Source organism: Salmo salar, chromosome 04, assembly GCF_965601325.2.
Source record: "Salmo salar chromosome 04, fSalSal1, whole genome shotgun sequence".
NCBI lineage: Eukaryota > Metazoa > Chordata > Actinopteri > Salmoniformes > Salmonidae > Salmo > Salmo salar.
The window spans coordinates 67808488-67831126 of NC_138294.1; the positions used below are offsets into that span (position 1 = coordinate 67808488).

Sequence of the window (22639 nt, forward strand, 5' to 3'; positions counted from 1 at the left end):
AAACAGAAATTAACCACCCACAAAACCCAAAGGCAAACAGGCTACCTAAGTATGGCTCCCAATCAGCAACAACGATGTACAGCTGTCCCTGATTGAGAGCCATACCAGGCCAAAACAAAGAAATACAAAACATAGAAAAAAGGACATGCCCACCCAATGCCCACCCTAGTCACACCCTGGCCTAACCAAAATAGAGAACAAAACCCTCTCTATGGCCAGGGCGTGATTTGCTCCAACCAAGATTTCTGGAAAACCTGGGAATTTTTTAACCCCTTCTGTATATATCAATGAGTTGAATTTCATATGATTGATTTACTACTTGACTTCCATTCAGCCTCTCTGGCTGAACAGATAGCAGATAAACCCAAGAGGTCTGCTCTGAACCAACTCACCAGGACCCTCCTGCATAAATACAACTGTGGAGTCAGACCTGTTCAGAACTGGACCAGTCCCACGCTCATCCACATAGACCTCATAATGCAGTCTGTGCTTGATGTGGTAAAAAACCCTATATAGCTTTATCTAAATAATTAATTATTTAAATCTAAAATACAATATGATTACCTGCCATGCTTCTGGTAATATGTAACACAGGAAATGAAAACATTGTTGATGTTGCTCAATTATATATTTTTTTGTTATGAAATATTAATCTTGTATCAGTAAATACATTTTGACCATTTGTAGCTACACATTTCAATGGTCTGCACAAATAATTTACACCCAAAAATGTAACAAAAAAGTAATACTCAATAATAGATGTTTTGAAAAAAAATGTTTTTGAAAATCTTACTTTTTACAGGATGGAAAGACCCAGCAAGTAACCACAAGCATTTGGTACCGGCAGGTTGGTATGAATTGTATTCTTCTATTGGTGTTAAACATACGTTTCAAAATGTTCATGCCATGTGAAACCATCACTGGCCCCATCCACAAATAGGAATACTTAAAAATGTAATTACTTTGATTACCCCTTCAAGGAATAATCACGTCTACGCATTATATTTATAGCTTCAATGGAGTGGTGAAGTGAGCCATTAAAAAAAAAAAAAAATGAAAATAAAATCAGGATGAGGAGAATCTCATTAGGGTTCATTTGGTCGGTGGGGCCAGCGGACATGAGTCTCCAGGCTCACTCTCCATTCACTTTAATGCAATTGCAACACCATTGTTGTCTTTGCTAATTTTCCCATCCGCCGCTTGTCCTTGTGCCATTGATTGAGCGCCAGAGGGTAGACCTAAAGTCAAACATTACATTTTCAGTATTTTGTTCAAAAACACTGAATGACAATGCCGTTGGTGTACTTATACAAATGCAATGTTCTCTTCAGATATTTGAATATGAGTGAATGAGGCACAATAGTGTCTGTTTTGCATTATTCTTTTCCACCCAATATACACATTATGTCTACCTTAACATGTATACCACATTTAGCTGTTTCTACGAATCCTGTGTCTGTGTTCCATGTTAGATTTCAGTTACATAATATATATAAAACTTCTGCATGGTTTTCACATGGTTGTCTGTCTGAAAGACAGGGAGCCTGCTTCAGCCAATGTCTCTTCAGCCTTGTCTGGCATGCAACAATTGCGTTATTGAATGCCAAAACAGTCAGGCAACCATCTGTCATGTACTTCATATGACTGGTCTTGTGATGTATTTCCTGTTTATGATGTCAGATCTGGACTGATGAGTTCTTGGTGTGGGATCCCGAGGAGTTTGACGGGATCACTGAGATCTCTCTGCCCTCTGACGCTATATGGGTGCCCGATCTCATCATCAGTGAATTGTAAGAATTTACACTATGTATTCCTGTTCAAATTTCATAACATGTCATTGGATTACTCAATACACTCAGTCTCTTCGCAGAAATATTAAACATTTGTCCTTTTAATTTAAAATGACAGACTGAAAAGGAAGTGTGTTGACCAGGGTCAGAGTGTCTCATGTTCAACATGCAGTACTGTAAGCAGCTGGAACTCTTGTCTTCCCCATAAGTCATGTTCTTCCCCCTGTTAGTGTGGATGTAGGGGAGTCAGGTGGTGTCTGCGTGTGACTTGGAGTTGTACGCCTTCCCCTTTGACAAGCAGAGCTGCACTCTGACCTTCCGCAGCTGGCTTCACTCAGGTTAGCATAGAGGATAGAGCATAGAGGGCTGTAAACACGCTAACATTAATACCCAGTCAAATGACTATACATCTGGATATGCACAGATGGATGACGTGTCTAAAACACACAATTAGAAGTGCAAAATAACAATGGCATACCTTTCGATGCACAAAATACATGCATAAAGCTATGGCACATACAGTATTAAGTACACAAACATGAGCACATAAAACCCATACAGCTGGTAATTTAATATTGTATCAAATCAATAGCAGGTCAAATTGACTGAGTGTCATTAAGGCTTAGTAAACTCTCTCCCTGACCTCTACCATCATGTATGCAGTGAGTGAGGTTAACCTGACTCTGTGGAGGAGTGCGGAGGACATGGACGATGATCAGAAGTCGTTTATGGATGATGGCGAGTGGGAGCTGATGTCTGTGCCCTCCTGCTACTGGCAGCTCCGGCTGGATGGCAGAGACTACGCCCACATCCAGTTCAACGTGTGTGCCTACTGTTACCAGATCTAGGTCTCTCTTTGTTTCTCTTCAGATACTTGATTTGAAGGAAATTATCTGAAGAAATACAAATATGACCTATATGTCTAGTGCCAACTGTATCCACATATACAGCAATACATATCCAGTCAGTAAATATGTAATATGTGAATAGGTGTGTTAGTGAGATTTTCTATATGGATTGATGTCTATCCAACAGGAAACAAAAAGATACACACTTCTCTTGTAGGGAGACTGTGACTGTACAATGACAACTAAATCAGATTGAGTATCGAGAGGAGGTTTTTAGCCATCCCCTCCTCCTGGTACTCCTGTTGTGAAGGTGTTAAAGAGATCAGCAAGGGCTTCACGGACAGGATTAAGCGCTAATGCTAATAGATGAGGCGCGTCCAGCATGCTGAGAGAGAGAGGCACCATAATGAGGCTGTCTCTGTGGCAGCTGATCAATGGCCGTCTTGTTCTGCCGGAGAAATGGGCCCTGGGCCTGGTGCAGGTGGGGGAGAGACTGCCTGCGAGGATAGGCTAGGCGGGGTTCTGTTGTACATTCAGCTCAGGAGGGCAGTTAATGATGGAGTGTCGATCCAGCAGGGCTCATTGGGTTACCTTTACACTACTGCTCATTGTGAAAGCGGTTAAGGGGATTCATGTCTTTTGGGGTACTGGAAGAGGACAGGGTAATAGGGTAATACTGTGGAATAATACTGTGGAATAGGGTAATAGTGTGGAATATGGTTTTCTTGTGGGTTCAGTTGAAAAAAGTATAGTTATTATCTAAAGCTAAAATGGGGCAGATTTAGGTTTAAGTTAGTGAAGGGAAAAACATTTATTTCTCAATTTCTCACCTATGGGGGAGTTCAAACACGTTCTTGACCCACGTGTGACATGAAATAGAAAAGTAAAACTCTCTCCCTCTTTTTCACTCCCTCTCACCCCCACTGGTCAGGTGTTGATCCGCCGGCGCCCCCTGCTGTACGTGGTGAGTCTGCTCATCCCCAGCATCTTCCTCATGGTGGTCGACGTCATCAGCTTCTACTTGCCGCCCAACTGTGGCACGCGCATCACCTTCAAGACCAGCATCCACCTGGGCAACACTGTCTTCAGGGTAAACCTGATGGACGAGATGCCTGCCACCACCATCAGAACACCACTCATAGGTATCATACACCAGCTCCTCTCCTCATCTTTGTTTCAAATGTTCTCTCATATTGTTTGACACACCAAGCTTGCCCTTCATACCCAGCCAAATTAGATGGTTTAGGATGAGTTGGACCGCAGAGTGAAGGAAAAGCAGCCAAGAAGTGCTCAGCATATGTGGGAACTCCTTTAAGACTGTTTGAAAAGCATTTCTCATGAAGCTGGTTGAGATAATCCCAAGAGTGTGCAAAGCTGTCATCAAGGCAAAGTGTGGCTACTTTGAAGAATCTAAAATCTAAAATATATTTTGAACACTTTTTTGGTTACTGGATGATTCCATGTGTTATTTCATAGTGTAGATGTCTTCACTATTATTCTACAATGTAGAAAATAGTAAAAACAAAGAAAAAACCCTTGAATGAGTAGGTGTGTCAACTTTTGACTGGTACTGTATTTTAAAGGATCCAGCGAGTACAATGAGTAATGACTGATTTGCTCTTAGTAGCTACATATTTTCAAGCGTTTTTGTGTCATTAATGGACATGATTTTTCAACAAGGTTTTATCTCTTTAGTCCCCCAAAACATGAAATGTTTAATTGTTGATATATGCAGTAGGCATGTTTTTTTATCCAAAGATTACGCAAATCCAGATAATTCCATATGGTTCACATACTTTTTTTTGCCACTGTATTCAATCAACAGTTTGACTTTTATTTAATTTACTTGTTAAGATTGCGTTGTAGCAACAGAATATCTTCTCTTCGGACATTCATGTGTCCAACCCCATCATAACCCCACTTACATGTTGTCCCTCCAGGCTTTGAGTTTGACCTGGCTCCAGAGGAAGTGCTGTCTCTGAGCGAGCCCCAGGAGAGTGCTCCTCGGCTGGAGAGTATTCTCCAGGAGGTGGTGGCCCTGAGGCTCTACCTACAGGAGGGAGAGAGTGACGACGCAGCCCAGGCTGACTGGGTGGCCCTCTGCTGCAAGGTGGACCTCCTCCTGTTCCGAGTCTACCTGCTAATCCTGGTTGTCTACACCAGCACTCTGCTGCTACTGTGGGCCATCTGGAGCTTTGCATGAGGATAGAAGGGGAGAAAAACTTTGTTCAAATGCATTTATTTTGCTCTAATAAAATGTTAAAAGTCAATTAAGGGTCATTGATGTGGTTGAGCCGACACCCTTTGTCCCCACTTCTTCTTTTGATACGGTAGCAGGTAGAAGCAATTTAATCAATACTGTATTGTCATGTACTATTGGAAGATTGCCCCATACATAAATACAGACTGATGTATTAACATATTCATTCTGATGTGTTTCATAAAAATATATATCTTGCTCATGTTCTCCTGGCACATTCTGTTACATCAATGCTATGTTATTCTACATGAACTTGAATCACCATGCTGCCCTGAAACTTGTACAAAATCAATAAAGCACATTCAAAGTCTAGCTTAGTTATTGGTTATTTGTCATTGTAGTTTGGTCAGGGCGTGGCAGGGGTGTGTTTGTTTTGTGTTGTCGGGGTTTTGTTCTATGTTGTATATTTCCTTGTGTTGGCCTGGTATGGCTCTCAATCAGGAACAGCTGTACATCGTTGTTGCTGATTGGGAGTCATACTTAGGAAGCCCTTTTTCACCTGTTGTTTGTGGGAAGTTGTTTTTGCACTGCTGTGTTTAGCCTGCGATACTGTGCGGTCGTTTTCTTGTTTTGTTATTTAAGTGTTCAATAAAAGTACAAATGAGCACTCAACCCGCTGCGCCTTGGTCTACCCCGTACGACAATCGTTACAGCAACTGCATTCCATGTTGGCTCACTGATAGTCATAAAAAAGATACATGAGCTACTCATAAAAACCTTTGGCTGGGAACAATCTATGTAAATAGAATTTTCACTTGAACACCAGACATTTGCTTTGAGCAGATCACGTTACAACCCATTGTATGGCCACCTCCTTGAGTTGAGGAAATAAATGAATGCTGGTTATTGTTTGCTGAAAATGTTATGTACTTTCATATTTGTGATGTAACTTCTTAGTCCCCTTCCTATCAAACAAGTCATGTTGCTAGCCTACATATAAATGAATATTTTCAACTGTGGTTGGATTATGTATCCTGTTTTTAGCTAGAGTTGTACAGGGATATAGATGCTGTTGTCACAGGTGTCGTTTTGAACAGACCAAGGCACAGCGTGTATAGTACTCATTTTATTTTATTTTGAGAGAACACTTGAACAAAATAACCAAACGACAAACAACAGTTCCGTAAGGTACAACAACTATACGGAAACAACCACCCACAAAACTCAAAGAAAAACAGGCTGCCTAAGTATGGCTTCCAATCAGAGACAATGAAAGACACCTGCCTCTGATTGGAAACCATACTTGGGCCACACAAGGAAAATGAAATAGAAACAGAAAACTAGAACAAATTCCCCTAGAAACAAACCAACCCCAAAACACACAAAACAACCCCCCTGCCACGCCCTGACCATTCACTATGGCAAAATGACCCTTCTCACTGGTCAAGACGTGACAGCTGTGGAACTACAGTACCAGTCAAAAGTTTGGACACACCTACTCATTAAAGGGTTTCTTTATTTTTTACTATTCTCTACCTTGTAGAATAATAGTGAAGGCATCAAACTATGAAATAACACATGTGGAATCATGTAGTAACCAAAAAAGTGTTAAACAAATCAAAATATATTTTATATTTGAGATTCTTCAAAGTAGCCACCCTTTGCATTCATGACAGCTTTGCACACTCTTGGCTTTCTCTCAACCAGCTTCATGAGGTAGTCATCTGGAATGCATTTCAATTAACAGGTGTGCCTTGTTAAAGTTAATTTGTGGAATTTCTTTCCTTCTTGATGCGTTTGAGCTAATCAGTTGTGTTGTGACAAGGTAGGGTTGGTATACAGAAGATAGCCCTATTTGGTAAAATCCAAGTCCATAATATGGCAAGAACAGATCAAATAAGCAAAGAGAAATGACAGTCCATCATTATTTTAAGACATGAAGGTCAGTCAATGCAGAAACAATTTCAAGAACTTTCAAAGTGCATTCGCAAAAACCATCAAACGCTATGATGAAACTGTCTCTCATGAGGACCGCCACAGGAAAGGAAGACCCAGAGTTACCTCTGCTGCAGAGGATAAATTCATTGGAATAACTGCAAATCAGATTGCAGCCCAAATAAATACTTCACGGAGTTCAAGTAACAGACATCTCAACATCAACTGTTCAGAGGAGACTGCATGAATCAGGCCTTCATGGTCAAATTGCTGCAAAGAAACCACTACTAAAGGACACCAATAATAAGAAGAGACTTGCTTGGGCCAAGAAACACGTGGAATTGACATTAAACCGGTGGAAATCTGTCCTTTAGTCCAAATTTGAGATTTTTGGTTCCAACCACGTGTCTTTGTGAGACGCAGAGTAGGTGAGAGTGCTCTCTAAATGTGTGGTTCCCACCGTGAAGCATGGAGGAGGAGGTGTGATGTTGTGGGGGTGCTTTGCTGGTGATATGTCATCCCATCTGGTTTGGGCTTAGTGGGACTATAATTTGTTTTCAACAGGACAATAACCCAACACACCTGTAGGCTGTGTAAGGGCTATTTGACCAAGAAGGAGAGTGATGGAGTACTGCATCAGATGACCTGGCCTCCACAATCACCAGACCTCAACCCAATTAAGATGATTTGGGATGAGTTGGACCGGAGAGTGAAGGAAAAGCAGCCAACAATTGCTCAGCATATGTGGGAACTCATTCAAGACTGTTGGAAAAGCATTCCAGGTAAAGCTGGTTGAGACAATGCCAAGAATGTGCAAATCTGTCATCATGGCAAAGGGTGGCTACTTTGAAGAATCTAAAATACAAAATATATTTTGATGTATTTAACACATTTTTGGTTACTACATGATTCCATATGTGTTATTTCATTGTTTTGATGTCTTCACCATTATTATACAATGTAGAAAATAGTAAAAATAAAGAAAAACCCTTGAATGAGTAGGTGTGTCCTAAACTTTTGACTGGTACTGTATTTTAAAGGATCCAGCCAGTACAATGAGTAATGACTGATTTGCTCTTAGTAGCTACATATTTTCAAGCGTTTTTGTGTCATTAATGGACATGATTTTTCAACAAGGTTTTATCTCTTTAGTCCCCCAAAACATGAAATGTTTAATTGTTGATATATGCAGTAGGCATGTTTTTTTTATCCAAAGATGACGCATGTGTTTTCGCAGCAGTGTGTATCGTCTATCCATGTAACATAAACTGTATCGGCAGGATCCTATCACATAATAAAAGTCATAGATTCAATTTCGTTGTAGATTGCAGTACATATTCCCCCAACATAAGCAGTTTAAGAAATCAATGAACAAAATGTTGTCTAAGATCAGTATCAAATGTCAGTTGGATGTTGTTAGTGAGATAAGAGAAAACCGGCCTGCACTTGTTTAAGTCCCATATGAAAACCAAGCGGCCAGAGAAAATAGGCCTATGCTCCTCTGTATGTTCAGGAAATCCATTTCTTAATGCAGGATCTTTTTTGAGAGAAATCATTTCTCCACAGTAAGCTTATAAAATACATTGAGGATTCAGTTGGAGGAAAAAAGCTGATATACCACACGAAACTTGATCCATACACAGACATCTGTTAGGCTACACAGCCAGATACTGTAAACTTGGATAGGCCTGAGTGCTCCGAGTTATCTGCTTAGGACATGTGATGACATAAGATAACCTCAGCTGCTTCCAATCCCCATCATCAAATCCCCGATGGACACACCTTCGTGTTCATAGTTACATCAGCTGGCTAAGGCAGCGTCATGCAGAATGAAACTGAATTTAACTAATACATGATACTGTAGACATTAGGCAACAGTGGACACTCCTGAATATGGGTCTCGGCGGCGCCAGTAGACTGCTGCATCTCAAAACTGAGCACTGCTCATTATTGACAAGCTCAAGGCAGAGAAGTGAAGCGTAGTGCAGAATAAGAAGTTCAGCACTCTGGACAGGGCTTGTCTTGCTCCTGAAACAAGGTACCGCGCGAGCCTGCACAGGTAAGAAGATGCACCGCAAAATTAATTCCAGATATGTTGTGGCGTTATTGACAGAGGTTGCCTGTTTTGGAAGTTGCCATTTTATATAATGCTAGATTTACACAATAATAATTGTATAACCCTCAATATGTTGCATTTAGTGGATAGCATAAGTGGATATGTTGAATCAGTATGTTGAAGCGATGTGTTTTACCTCCGTTAGTCAAGAAACATAATACCGGACGCTTTGCCAATGCCACTTTGGTACGTCTCTCCGAGTACTTGAGTGCTGGGTACAAGAAGGGTGTTCGACCCGTGCACAACTGGCGAAATTGCACAATGATGGCCATCGACCTTATGGTGTACTCTATCCTCAGTGTGGTAAGTAGGCCTCCTGCTCTTAGTAGAATAATAGTTCAGTATACTGAGATTGTGTGAAGCCTATGTTGATCTTCACTATTTGCCCTATGTTACAACAGGACGAGAAGAACCAGGTTCTGACAACATATGATTGGTACAGGCAGGTAAGACAAATAACTATTTGCAATAAATAGCTAAATAACTATTTAAACAACAAATTGATTTTGTTGAAAAAAAGTTTCCAAGAAATTAAAACATACATTTATCAAACACATCTTCTCAGAGGATCTTACAGTTATAAGCCATTATACCATACTTGTTATTATTAATACTAGACCATGCTTACTGGCTTATGCTATAACTCTGTATCAGGAATGGACAGATGACTTATTGGTATGGAACCCAGAGGACTTTGATGATGTGAATCAAAAGTCCATACCGACTGCCAATGTGTGGGTGCCTGACATACTAATCAACGAGTTGTAAGTCCAGTGTTTTGTGATCGTTATTGTCGGTGTAAGCCATCGCATTTTTGGCCATGCAGTCAAATCAAAGTCTGCATAAAAGAGTATCATTTATCTTTGATTACGCATTACTAAAGTACAGTGCAGTGTAAAGTGTGTGTGTTTAATATGCTGAAATATTAGTTGTCCAAATCAGCCACAAACATATTTATTGCATCTCTTTGCTGTGGTTTGAGTTGTGCTTCCTGCTGTAATCTCTCAGTGTGGATGTGGGTAAATCTCCGGATATTCCCTATGTGTACGTGACCCATTATGGTCGGGTGCGCAACTACAAGCCCATCCAGGTGGTGACAGCCTGAACTCTCAACATCTACAACTTCCCCTTTGACGTCCAGAACTGCAGCCTGACCTTTTCAGAGCTGGCTCCATACCCGTAACACATGTCTTATTTAGTCATTTGGCTATGCATGTGGGGAAAAGCTTTTCAACTGCACATACTGTAGGCTACAATACCAGGTAAGGATGCCTTTTAAAATCATTTTCCTAGTGCCAGCTGTGGCTGAGGACTGCTGATAATGGTCATTTACATAATTTACATTCATCTGAACCCACTGACCTATGTCTCCTCCATGTCCATGTCTGTAGTTAATGACATTGACCTCAAGCTGATGATGAGCGCAGAGGAACTCAAGGTGGACAAGAGTGTCTTCATGAACCAGCGGGAGTGGGAGCTGCTACACGTCTTGTTGAAATACATGCGCTTCGGTCTGGACAACATTGACTCCTATGCCGAGATGAAGTTCAATGTGAGTATACATAACATAATCATTCATTATCTTTTATTTATGTATTCATGACAGGTTTTGGAAATATATTATTTGGCAATGATTGACCTGGTTTGTAAGATTGTTAGGGTTGCAAAATTCTGGCTGCAAACAACTTTCCCAAAATTCCCAAGTTTTCCAGATATTCTGGTTGGAGGATTCTCAGATTTCCTGCTTATTCCCTCCTGATTCCAGTAATCTTCCAACCGGGATTTCTGGAAAACCGGGGAATTTTGGGAAAATTAACGGAATTTAGGCAACCCTATGCATGATGATGAAGTAAATGGCAATAGTTAAAAGAGTACAATAAAGGGATGGGAAAGAACCCCACAATTCAGCAAGTGCATACACATGTTAAAATGATATGCAGTATAAACTTTTCAATTACTATATACAATCATGTTCAAATAAATCATATCATGTACATAATACCTTAGCGCAAATCATTTATTCAAAACCAACTGAACCTGACAGAAAAGCAAGACCTTTAGTAAGAATAGATAAAACAGAGAAATATATGAAGATAGTAGACCCTTACATTGACCTCTACCGCATGAGGCTTTATTAGAAACATAATATCTTCAGCTGTATTAAATATGTATTGAGAATGGACATTTTCCTTATGCATCATACAAAGAAAGCAGGCTTGCTTTATGGAAAATTAACTAAAGGATATGAGTGAGGATCTATAGGTGAAAGTGTGATAGAGAGTGCACTCCCATCCCACCTCCGTTTTAGGGTCATTGATAGAATCTGTTGGTATATTGTTCTCTCCACGATCAAAATGTTTTTCTGCCAGATATATGGAAATGCGTACTACTTCTTGTTAATTACTGCTCTATTCCCAATTATTGTTTATTTGGATCCCCATTAGCTTTTGCAGAAGCAGCAGCCCACACACACCAATAAACATCACAAGTAACAAAACACTGATACACTGATAGACAAGCACAGTCACACAAATAAAAATTACAACGATATACAAACAATGATCGAGTGTCGAGTGTCTGAGTGTCTGTTTGTGCGTGTCCTCTCACAGTCCCCACCTTCCATTGTCACAGGATCCAACGAAAGTGGCGCCCCTCCTCGGTCGGGCGGCGCTCGGCGGTCGTCGTCGCCGGCCTATTAGCTGCCACCGATCGTTGTTTCTGTGTCTTTTGGTTTTGTCTGTCTGTTCCGCACCTGTTTTGTGTATGTCATTAGTGGGGGCTTATTTAGTGTGTGTTTTCAGTTGGGGTGTTGTGCGGGATTGTTTATTGTCCACTCAGGACGGTGGGACGTGATTTGTACATTTTCACTGACAGTTTTGTCAGAAGATTTACCGGGCTGCGCCCCTTGCTTTTTGTGCCGTGTGATAATATTTTTCGTGTTTTATGGAAATGTGTTTTTCCCAGGTAGACTGTAATTAGCGCCCTGTGCCTTACGGCCTTTTGTGTGTGTCGATTTATTAAAAGACACTCACCTCCAGCACCTCTGTCTCCTGCATCTGATTCCGCCTCTACACTAGTCCAAGTCAGTCGTGACATCCATGAGATGTTGTTTAATCAGATGGAAGGGAGTTGGAAGGGAGTTCCATGTGATCATGACCCTGTATAAAACTGTGCCTTGCTGTGAATTCGTTTTGTACTTGGGGACCCCCTTCTCATAAAAACTAGAAGAGAGGCAATGACTCTCTCATCAACCTTGATGAATGTCATCAGGTGGTAATTCGACGCAGGCCTCTGTCACGTCCTGACCATAGAAAGCTGTTATTTTCTATGGTAGAGTAGGTCAGGGCATGACAGTTTTTTTTTCTAGTTTAGATTTATGTTATGTTCTAGTTTTGGTATTTCTATGTTGGGTTTTGTTTGGGATGATCTCCAATTAGAGGCAGCTGGTCATTGTTGTTTCTAATTGGAGGTCATACTTAAGTAGGTGTGTTTCCCACCTGGGTTTGTGGGAGATTGTTTCACCTCTGCGTCATGGTTTGTTGTTATTAAGTTTGTTTCACCTCTGCGTCATGGTTTGTTGTTATTAAGTTTATTTGTATGTATTGCATAGTTTCACAGTTCAATAAAAATATGTGGAACTGTCACGGTTGTCAGTCGTGACAGAATCCCGCACCGTCACCTATGGAGTCAGCAGGAGCAGAAGCGCCATCCATGGCTAAGCAGGTCTCCCAACATGCCAGCCTCCTCCACCGCCTAGGCTCGGCCATGGATCAGGTGTTGGCCCGGTTGGAGAGCTGGGAGAGAGGTGCCTCCCCAGCCAGACCAGCTCCGGTCCCTCACCCTGCGCCCCTACCCACACCCACTGAAGCGGGTGCCGGCGGGATCCGGATTTCACCTCCCAGGGAGTTCGATGGGACGGCCGCTGGGTGCAAGGGGTTCCTGCTCCAACTAGAACTGTACCTGTCGACCGTCCGCCCCCTCCCTCCGACGAAGAGAGGGTGAGCGTCCTCGTCTCGTGTCTCACGGGTCGAGCCCTGGAATGGGCCAATGCGGTCTGGGATGGTCCAGACTCGGCCCGGGGTGACTACCCTGAGTTCACCCGCCGCTTCCGGGCGGTTTTCGATCATCCCCCGGAGGGCAGGGCGGCGGGTGAGTGACTATTCCATTTGAGACAGGAGACGAGGAGCGCTCAGGATTTCGCATTGGAATTCCGGACTCTCGCCGCTGGATCGGGTTGTGGAACGAGCGGGCCCTGATAGACCACTATAGGTGCAGCCTTCGCGAGGACGTCCGCCGGGAGCTGGCTTGTAGGGACAACACCTCCACTCTGGACCAACTGGTGGATTTGTCCATTAGATTGGACAACCTGCTGGCTGCCCGGGGACGTTCCAGTCGGGGCCTGTTCGTTCCGCCTCCCAGTTCTCCCGCTCCACAGCCCATGGAGATAGGGGGGGCTGCATCGAGGAGGACCGGAGGGGGGGGTCTCTCCTGCACCCGATGTGGGCGCAGAGGACACACTGTGGACCGGTGCTGGAGAGGTCCCTCCGGGAGTTCGGAGGGCAGGCAGAGCACTACTTCGACCCCCCAGGTGAGTCCGCACCAGCCACACCCAGAGCCCCCTGTCGACCACTTGTACACCTCCGTTTGTTTTCCTAATTTTTCCCCTCACTTCCAGTATAAGGCGCTAGTCGATTCAGGTGCAGCTGGGAGTTTTATGGACCGTGGGTTAGCTAAGAGGTTAGGGATTCCCCTGGTTCAGCTGGACCACCCCTTCCCCGTGCACGCCCTTGATAGTCGACCGCTAGGGTCAGGCCAAGTAGGGGAGGTCACCGTGCCACTGGTTATGCAGACGTGGGGGGGTCATGAGGAGCGTATCAGCCTGTTCCTCATTGACTCCCCAGCGTTTCCGGTGGTACTGGGAATCCCCTGGCTAGCCACACACAACCCCCAGATTTCGTGGGGGCAGAGGGCTCTGACGGGGTGGTTGGGGGAGTGCTCAGGTAGGTGCATAGGAGTTTCCATCGGTGCGACTACGGTGGAGAGTCCAGACCAAGTCTCCACCGTGCACATTCCCTCAGAGTATGCCGATTTGGCTATCGCTTTCAGTAAGACGAAGGCGACTCTATTACCCCCCCCATCGACGAGGGGATTGTGCGATAAACCTCCAGGCCAACGCGGTTCTTCCTAGGAGTCACGTGTATCCTCTGTCTCAGGAGGAGACAGTGGCTATGGATACATACGTCAGTGAGTCCTTGAGACAGGGATACATTCGGCCCTCTAAGTCCCCCGTCTCCTCGAGCTTCTTTTTTCTGAAGAAGAAGGAGGGAGGTCTGCGCCCGTGCATTGACTATAGAGGTCTAAATGCTATCACAGTGGGTTTCAGTTACCCGCTACCTCTCATTGCTACGGCAGTGGAGTCATTTCACGGGGCGCGCTTCTTCACGAAATTGGATCTCAGGAGTGCGTATAACCTGGTGCGTATCCGAGATGGAGACGAGTGGAAAACCGCATTTAGTACCACATCGGGCCATTATGAGTACCTCGTCATGCCGTATGGGTTAAGGAACGCTCCCGCTGTCTTCCAATCCTTTGTGGACGAGGTCCTTAGGGACATGCTCGGGCAGGGTGTGGTGGTGTACATCGATGACATCCTGATCTGCTCCACCACACGCGCCGAGCATGTGTCCCTGGTGCGTAAAGTGCTTGGGCGGCTGCTGGAGCATAACCTATACGTCAAGGCTGAGAAATGTGAGTTCTTCAAACGAGCCGTCTCATTTCTAGGATATCGCATTTCCACCTCGGGGGTGGAGGTGGAGTGTGACCGCGTGACGGCTGTGCGTAATTGGCCAACCCCAACCACTGTGAAGGAGGTGCAGCGGTTCTTGGGGTTCGCTAATTATTATCGGAGGTTTATCCGGGGTTTTGGCCAGGTGGCAGCTCCCATTACATCACTGATGAAGGGGGGGCCGGTGCGGCTACGATGGTCAGCAGAGGCGGACAGAGCCTTCCATCGTCTGAAGGTTCTGTTTACCAATGCACCTGTCCTGGCGCATCCGGACCCCTCTTTGCCATTCATAGTGGAGGTGGACGCGTCCGAGGCTAGGGTAGGAGCTGTGCTATCGCAGCGCTCGGGCGTTCCTCCGAAGCTCCGCCCATGTGCGTTCTTTTCTAAGAAGCTGAGCCCGGCGGAGCGCAACTATGATGTGGGGGACCGGGAGCTGTTAGCCGTGGTCAGGGCTTTGACGGTGTGGAGACATTGGCTTGAGGGGGCACGTCACCCTTTTCTCATCTGGACCGACCACCGTAACCTGGAGTATATTCGGGCAGCGAGGAGACTTAATCCCCGTCAGGCAAGGTGGGCCATGTTTTTTACGAGGTTTAACTTTACCCTCTCGTACATTCCAGGTTCCCGGAACCGGAAGGCTGATGCACTGTCGTGTCTCTACGACACCGAGGAGCGGACCATCGATCCTACTCCCATACTTCCCGCCTCCTGTCTGGTGGCACCGGTGGTATGGGAGGTGGATGCGGACATCGAGCGGGCGGGTCGGTCAGAACCCACTCCACCGCAGTGTCCCGTGGGCCTGAAATACGTTCCGCTTGGTGTTCGCGATCACCTGATCCGATGGTCCCATACTCTACCCTCCTCGGGTCATCCTGGGGTTGAACGGACAGTGCGGGGCCTGAAGGGAAGGTACTGGTGGCCCACCTTGGCTGAGGATGTTCGGCGTTATGTCTCTTCCTGTTCGGTGTGCGCTCAGTGTAAGGCTCCTAGTCACCTACCGCGAGGGAAATTACAGCCCCTCCCCGTTCCACAACGGCCCTGGACTCACCTCTCGGTGGATTTCCTTACGGATCTCCCGCCGTCTCAGGGGAACACAGCGATCCTGGTCGTTGTGGACAGGTTCTCTAAGTCCTGCCATCTGCTCCCTTTGCCCGGTCTTCCTACGGCCCTGCAGACCGCGGAGGCCCTGTTCACCCACGTCTTCCGGCACTATGGGGTGCCCGAGGACATCGTATCTGATCGGGGTCCCCAGTTTACGTCCAGGGTGTGGAAATCGTTTATGGAGAGGCTGGGGGTCTCGGTCAGCCTGACCTCGGGTTCCACCCCGAGAGTAATGGGCAGGTAGAGCGCATTAACCAGGATGTGGGCAGGTTCCTGCGGTCGTATTGCCGGGACCGGCCAGGGGAGTGGGCGCAGTTCGTGCCATGGGCCGAGATGGCCTAGAACTCTCAGCGCCACTCCTCCACTAACCTGTCACCCTTCCAGGTGGTGCTGGGGTATCAGCCGGTCCTGGTGCCATGGCAACAGAGCCAGACAGAGGCTCCTGTGGTGGAGGCATGGGTCAAGTGCTCTAAGGAGACCTGGAACGCGGTCCAGGAATGTTTAAGGAGGGCTAGCGAACGACACAAGGAGAGCGCTGACCGCCACCGCAGTGACGCCCCCGTGTTTAACCCGGGGGATAGAGTCTGGCTCTGGACCTGGAACCTGCCTCTCCGCCTGCCCTGCCGGAAGCTGGGTCCGCGGTTTGTGGGGCCGTTCAAAGTCCTGAGGAGGATAAACGAGGTGTGTTACAGGTTACAACCCCTTCATATTACCGCATTAACCCCTCGTTTCATGTGTCTCTCCTCAGGCCGGTGGTAGCTGGTCCGCTGCAGGACAATGAGGTGCTGGAGGTCCCCCCGCCCCCCCTGGACATCCCGGCGTACACAGTCCGAGCCATCCTGGACTCCCGACGTCGGGTAGGGGGCCTGCAGTACCTCGTGGACTGGGAGGGGTACGGTCCGGAGGAGAGGTGCTGGGTTCCGGCGGCGGACGTTCTGGACCCCCCTATGTTGCTGGATTTCCACCGTCGCTGACTGGATCGGCCGGCGCCTCGCCCTCCGGGCCGTCCCCGAGGCCGGCGTCGGCGTCAGGGGAGGGGTACTGTCACAGGATCCAACGAAAGTGGCGCCCCTCCTCGGTCGGGCGGCGCTCGGCGGGCGTCGTCGCCGGCCTATTAGCTGCCACCGATCGTTGTTTCTGTGTCTTTTGGTTTTGTCTGTCTGTTCCGCACCTGTTTTGTGTATGTCATTAGTGGGGGCTTATTTAGTGTGTGTTTTCAGTTGGGGTGTTGTGCGGGATTGTTTATTGTCCACTCAGGACGGTGGGACGTGATTTGTACATTTTCACTGACAGTTTTGTCAGAAGATTTACCGGGCTGCGCCCCTTGCTTTTTGTGCCGTGTGATAATATTTTTCGTGTTTTATGGGAATGTGTTTTTCCCAGGTAGACTGTAATTAGCGCCCTGTGCCTTACGGCCTTTTGTGTGTGTCGATTTATTAAAAGACACTCACCTCCAGCACCTCTGTCTCCTGCATCTGATTCCGCCTCTACACTAGTCCAAGTCAGTCGTGACATCCATGAGATGTTGTTTAATCAGATGGAAGGGAGTTGGAAGGGAGTTGGAAGGGAGTTCCATGTGATCATGACCCTGTATAAAACTGTGCCTTGCTGTGAATTCGTTTTGTACTTGGGGACCCCCTTCTCATAAAAACTAGAAGAGAGGCAATGACTCTCTCATCAACCTTGATGAATGTCATCAGGTGGTAATTCGACGCAGGCCTCTGTCACGTCCTGACCATAGAAAGCTGTTCTTTTCTATGGTAGAGTAGGTCAGGGCATGACAGTTTTTTTTCTAGTTTAGATTTATGTTATGTTCTAGTTTTGGTATTTCTATGTTGGGTTTTGTTTGGGATGATCTCCAATTAGAGGCAGCTGGTCATTGTTGTTTCTAATTGGAGGTCATACTTAAGTAGGTGTGTTTCCCACCTGGGTTTGTGGGAGATTGTTTCACCTCTGCATCATGGTTTGTTGTTATTAAGTTTATTTGTATGTATTGCATAGTTTCACAGTTCAATAAAAATATGTGGAACTGTCACGGTTGTCGTCTGGAATGGAGGACCAAAACGCAGCAGGAATGTGGATGCTCATCTTGATTTATTCTAAAATAAAGTTAACACCAAAATAACAAACAACGATCAACACAGTCTTGTCAGGCTTACATACGCAAAACAAGAAACAATCTCCCACAAACACTACACCAAACAATTACCCATATATAGGACTCTCAATCAGAGGCAACGAGAAAGCACCTGCGTCCAATTGAGAGTCCAACCCCCCATTAACCTAAACATAGAAATACAACTAACTAGACTAAACATAGAACTACATTAACAAGGAACAGTGCCCAAAAACCCCGGAATACATAAATCAAACACCCTTCTACAGAAACACCACCCCGAACCACAAAACAAATACCCTCTGCCACGTCCTGACCAAACTACAATAACAAATAACCCTTATACTGGTCAGGACGTGACAGTACCCCCCCCCCCCTAAAGGTGCAGACCCCGGATAAACCTCAAATAAACAAAAAACCCAAAACAACAACAAAATAATCCCCCTAAACTAAAGGGAGGGAAGGGAGGGTGGCTGCCGTCACCGACGGCACTTGTGCTACACCCCCCCTCCCCAACCCACCTATACAGGTGGTGGTTCAGGCTCCGGCCTACTGTCCTCCAGAATGCAGACAGACTTAATCCGTTTCGGGCCGTAGGCAGACTCCCCTCGTCCCGGATCGTAGGCAGACCTCATCCATTCCACACTGTAGGCAGACTCATTTGACACACAGTTACTTATATTTAGTTCTGGATCATCAATAGACTTACTCAGTTCCGGGTCGCAGGCAGACCACCTCAGTTCCGGGTCGCAGGCAGACCACCTCGGTTCCGGGTCGCAGGCAGACCCCCTCGGTTCCGGGTCGCAGGCAGACCCCCTCGGTTCCGGGTCGCAGGCAGTCTCCCTCGGTTCCGGACTAGACACTGCTGCCGGATACTCTGGACTGCACACTGGTGCCGGATACTCTGGACTGCACATTGTTGCCGAACTCTCGAGGCGGGGCTGATGCACTGGAAGCCTGATGCGTGGTGCTGGTACTGGAGGTATCAGCCTGGGGACACGCACCTCAGGGCTAGTGCGGGGAGCGGGAACAGGCCGAGTCGGACTGGGTTGATGCACTGGAAGCCTGGTGCGTGGTGCTGGACGTGTCAGCCTGGGAACACGTACCTCAGGGCTAGTGCGGGGAGCGGGAACAGGCTGTACTGGACTGGACTGACTCATTGGAAGCTTGATGCGTGGTGCTGGTACTGGACGTGCCAGACTGGGGTTTCGCACTTCCGGGTCAGCACGAGAGACAGAAACTGGAAACACTGGTACATGAAGGCGCACAGGCGGTCTTGAACGCACCTCCTGCACAACCCGTCCTGGCTGGATGGAACTAGCAGCCCTGTACGAGCGGGGTGCTAGTACAGGGCGAACTGGGCTGTGCAGGGGCCTGATGGTTGCCGTGCGTAGAGCGGGAGTAGGGTAGCCTGGTCCTAGGAGGCGTACCGGCGACCAGACGCGCTGCGCAAGCATCCCCCTACCAGGCTGGATGCCCACTCTAGCACGGCATCTGCGAGGGGCTGGAATAACTCGCATTGGATTGTGCGTGCGTATGGGCGAGATTGTGCGCACTTCAGCAAAACACGGCGCCCTCCACTCCATACGTTCCTCCATATAAACACGGGTAGCTGGCTTATGGCTCATCCTTGGCCCAGCCAAACTACCCGTGTGCCCCCCCAAAAAAAATTATTGGGGGTGCCTCTCGTGCTTCTCCCTCAGCACGTACAAGGCCTCGTACCTCCGCCTCTCCGCCTTGGCTGCCTCAATTCCCTCCCTTGGGCGACGGTATTCCCCAGCCTGGTGCCAAGGTCCATCCCCGTCCAGAATTTCCTTCCAGGTCCATTTCTCCCGCCAGTCCATCTCAAAATCCCTTTGCTCCTCAAAGTCCACCTGTTGCTCCTTCCTCCGCTGCTTGGTCCGTTTGTGGTGGGAGATTCTGTCACGGTTGTCGTCTGGAATAGAGGACCAAAACGCAGCAGGAATGTGGATGCTCATCTTGATTTATTTTAAAATAAAGTGAACACCAAAATAACAAACAACGAAGAACTAACGATCAACACAACAGTCTTGTCAGGCTTACATACGCAAAACAAGAAACAATATCCCACAAACACTACACCAAACAATTACCCATATATAGGACTCTCAATCAGAGGCAACGAGAAAGCACCTGCGTCCAATTGAGAGTCCAACCCCCCATTAACCTAAACATAGAAATACAACTAACTAGACTAAACATAGAAATACATTAACAAGGAACAGTGCCCAAAAACCCCGGAATACATAAATCAAATACCCTTCTACAAAAACACCACCCCGAACCACATAAAACAAATACCCTCTGCCACGTCCTGACCAAACTACAATAACAAATAACCCTTATACTGGTCAGGACGTGACAGGAACGACAAACACGCTGCGCTTTGGTCCGCTTCTTCAACCTACGGCAACCGTGACATTGTTCTACACTGTGAACCTGCTGCTGCCCAGCATCTTCCTGAGGGTGATGGACCTGGTGGGCTTCTACCTCCCCCCGGACAGCAGAGAGCGGGTGTCCTTCAAGATCACCCTGCTCCTGGGCTACTCCGTCTTCCTCATCATCGTCTCCGACACGATGCCCGCCACCGCCATCGGCACGCCGCTCATAGGTGAGAAATGCAGCTAGTGCATTAGTGGCTCAGATTTCTGAGATGTGTCATTAAGGATGGGATTGTGAGCGCTATTGCAGTTAAGAATAGGTTGAGGTGGTAGTAGTGAAGGACTATTGTTTGTTGGGGCCCTGGTCAAAAGGCCCTGGTCAAAAGTAGTGCACTACATAGGGAATAGGGTGCCATTTGCGACGTAGCCGTTGTCTTCTAAGAGTATACCTTGTAGTGTGCAGAGGTCATATCGATTCATCCCTCTCTCTCTAGGTGTATACTTTGTAGTGTGCATGGCTCTGTTGGTGATCAGCCTGACAGAGACAATGTTGATAGTCTGTCTGGTGTATAAGCAGGACCTGCAGCCCCACATGCCCCAGTGGCTCAAACACTTGGTGCTGGAGCGGGTCACAGTCCTCCTGTGCATCCGCAACAAGCACAGCCTGTGCTTCATGCTGTCCCGGGACTACGACCACGTGGGCCATTACAAAGAGAACAACATCAGCCAGGGTATTGTATCTACACGAGGGTTGGGTAGGAAAAAGAGTATGAGATGAGGAGAAAAGAGGGAAAAAAAGACATGGGCAGTAGTTCTAGTATACAATGTTCTCTCTGAGCAGTATTCATTGATTTAAAAAATACAGCAGCATTACAACATCTATCATAGAGTGAGAGAGAAAATGATAAAAAGAGATACATTTACAGGTCTGTTTTCTCTCTTTGGAAATAATCAATGTCTGTCGCTTTGGGACAATAAATAAATGTTGCATCCACAAACTCAACACAACATTGGATACTTAAAATACAAGTACATCCTGTTATATGACCCCACTCCACCCATTCTCTCCCTGTGTGACCCCTTGTAGCTCTATGTAACCACCACCACCTTCACCACACCTGCGAGATCGGCCGTGGCGGCGAGGACAGCAGGGAGCGGGGTCTGGGGGGCCTGGTGGTGCTGCCCGTCTTGCGTGACACCACACAGCCCGTTATGGACAACATCTTGCACGAGATCTCGTCCATCCGCGGCATCCTGGAGAAGAAGGACGAGTGCTGGGACATTGCCAAGGAGTGGCTGCAGTTGGACTACGTACTGGACGTGCTGCTCTTCAGGGTCTACCTGGTGGCCATGCTGGCCTACAGCATTACCCTGGGGACCCTCTGATCCGCGTGCCAGTACGCATGAGCGCCTCACAGTGGAGGAGGGTCAACGGTGGATGTGGAGGGCCTTATTGTGGAGCTGGGCCTGATGATGTAGGTGGAGGGCCTTACTGTGGGGGAGGGCCTGACGGTGGAGGTGGGGACATAGAGGGCTTACGCATGCCTGATACAAAGAGTTTTATTGAGGTGGATCTGTTCAGTTGAGCCTCACGGTAAGGGGTACTTTGAGTCTGAGGTCATTCTTGGGAGTAGAGAGATGAGGGGGAAGATGCAGTGGATGATGGTATAGGAGGATATGTGGACTGTGGAGGAGAGGTAATGCTATTTGGTTGCATTTGCTTTTACATGTCATAGTTTGTATATTCCAAGATCAACTTCACTCCTTCAGTTGAATATAGTGTTAATATTGTTAATAAATTATAAGAAACATATAACGTGATATTAATCATCACATTTCAATTGATAAACGTTATTTATTATTACGAAAGTCACTGCAATACTTGTTCACCTGATGTTCACTCTAACATTACGAAATGTGTGACTATTAAAGTTAATTGAATTATGTCCCTTACATGCCATCAATCAGGTATCTAGCCATGCTGATGACAGACTTGATTCCATCTGATCATGCTTGTAGACAATGCAGCTTTTAAAGGCAATGTTACCACGTTTGCGCACTTCGCGGAGATCGCATTCAAGGAAGACGCTGCAGATGTCTGTTCAATTGGAAATTGGGATGGAATCCTGGCCAAAGTTTGTTTTAAGCTTTTTCCATTGAACTTCCTTAACACTGTCACATTGTATAAATGATTGGAGACAGGTGCAGGAATACGTAATAGTCGGTTTTAATACTCCCCCCAAATTACACAACATGCCATGAAAGGCATGGGGACGAAGCCCAAAACAAACATGTATACAAAACACACAGGGATGTAACCCAAACAAAAGAGCGAGGTTAAACCTC

The 22639-nt window shown here is 46.5% G+C and overlaps 1 protein-coding gene and 1 pseudogene across 1 annotated transcript; both read left to right on the top strand.

The window, feature by feature from the left end:
* The first annotated feature begins 303 nt into the window (after positions 1 to 303).
* On the top strand, positions 304 to 3839 carry LOC106603619 (5-hydroxytryptamine receptor 3B-like). The gene is made up of 5 exons (XM_082973817.1): positions 304 to 498; positions 1681 to 1764; positions 2032 to 2128; positions 2454 to 2611; positions 3570 to 3839. Exons 1-5 carry the CDS (start codon positions 304 to 306, stop codon positions 3837 to 3839), a joined length of 804 nt encoding a protein of 267 aa, XP_082829943.1.
* A 5164-nt stretch (positions 3840 to 9003) lies between these two features.
* On the top strand, positions 9004 to 21679 carry LOC106603620 (5-hydroxytryptamine receptor 3A-like; annotated as a pseudogene).
* The last annotated feature ends 960 nt before the right edge of the window (positions 21680 to 22639 follow it).

Coding starts and splice junctions, on each gene's coding strand:
- LOC106603619 (XM_082973817.1), top strand. CDS start 304: ATGATTGATTTACTACTTGACTTCCATTCAGCCTCTCTGGCTGAACAG. Junction 1,765..2,031: donor TGCCCTCTGACGCTATATGG/GTGCCCGATCTC, acceptor GTGTGGATGTAG/GGGAGTCAGGTGGTGTCTGC. Junction 2,612..3,569: donor ACGCCCACATCCAGTTCAAC/GTGTGTGCCTAC, acceptor CCCACTGGTCAG/GTGTTGATCCGCCGGCGCCC.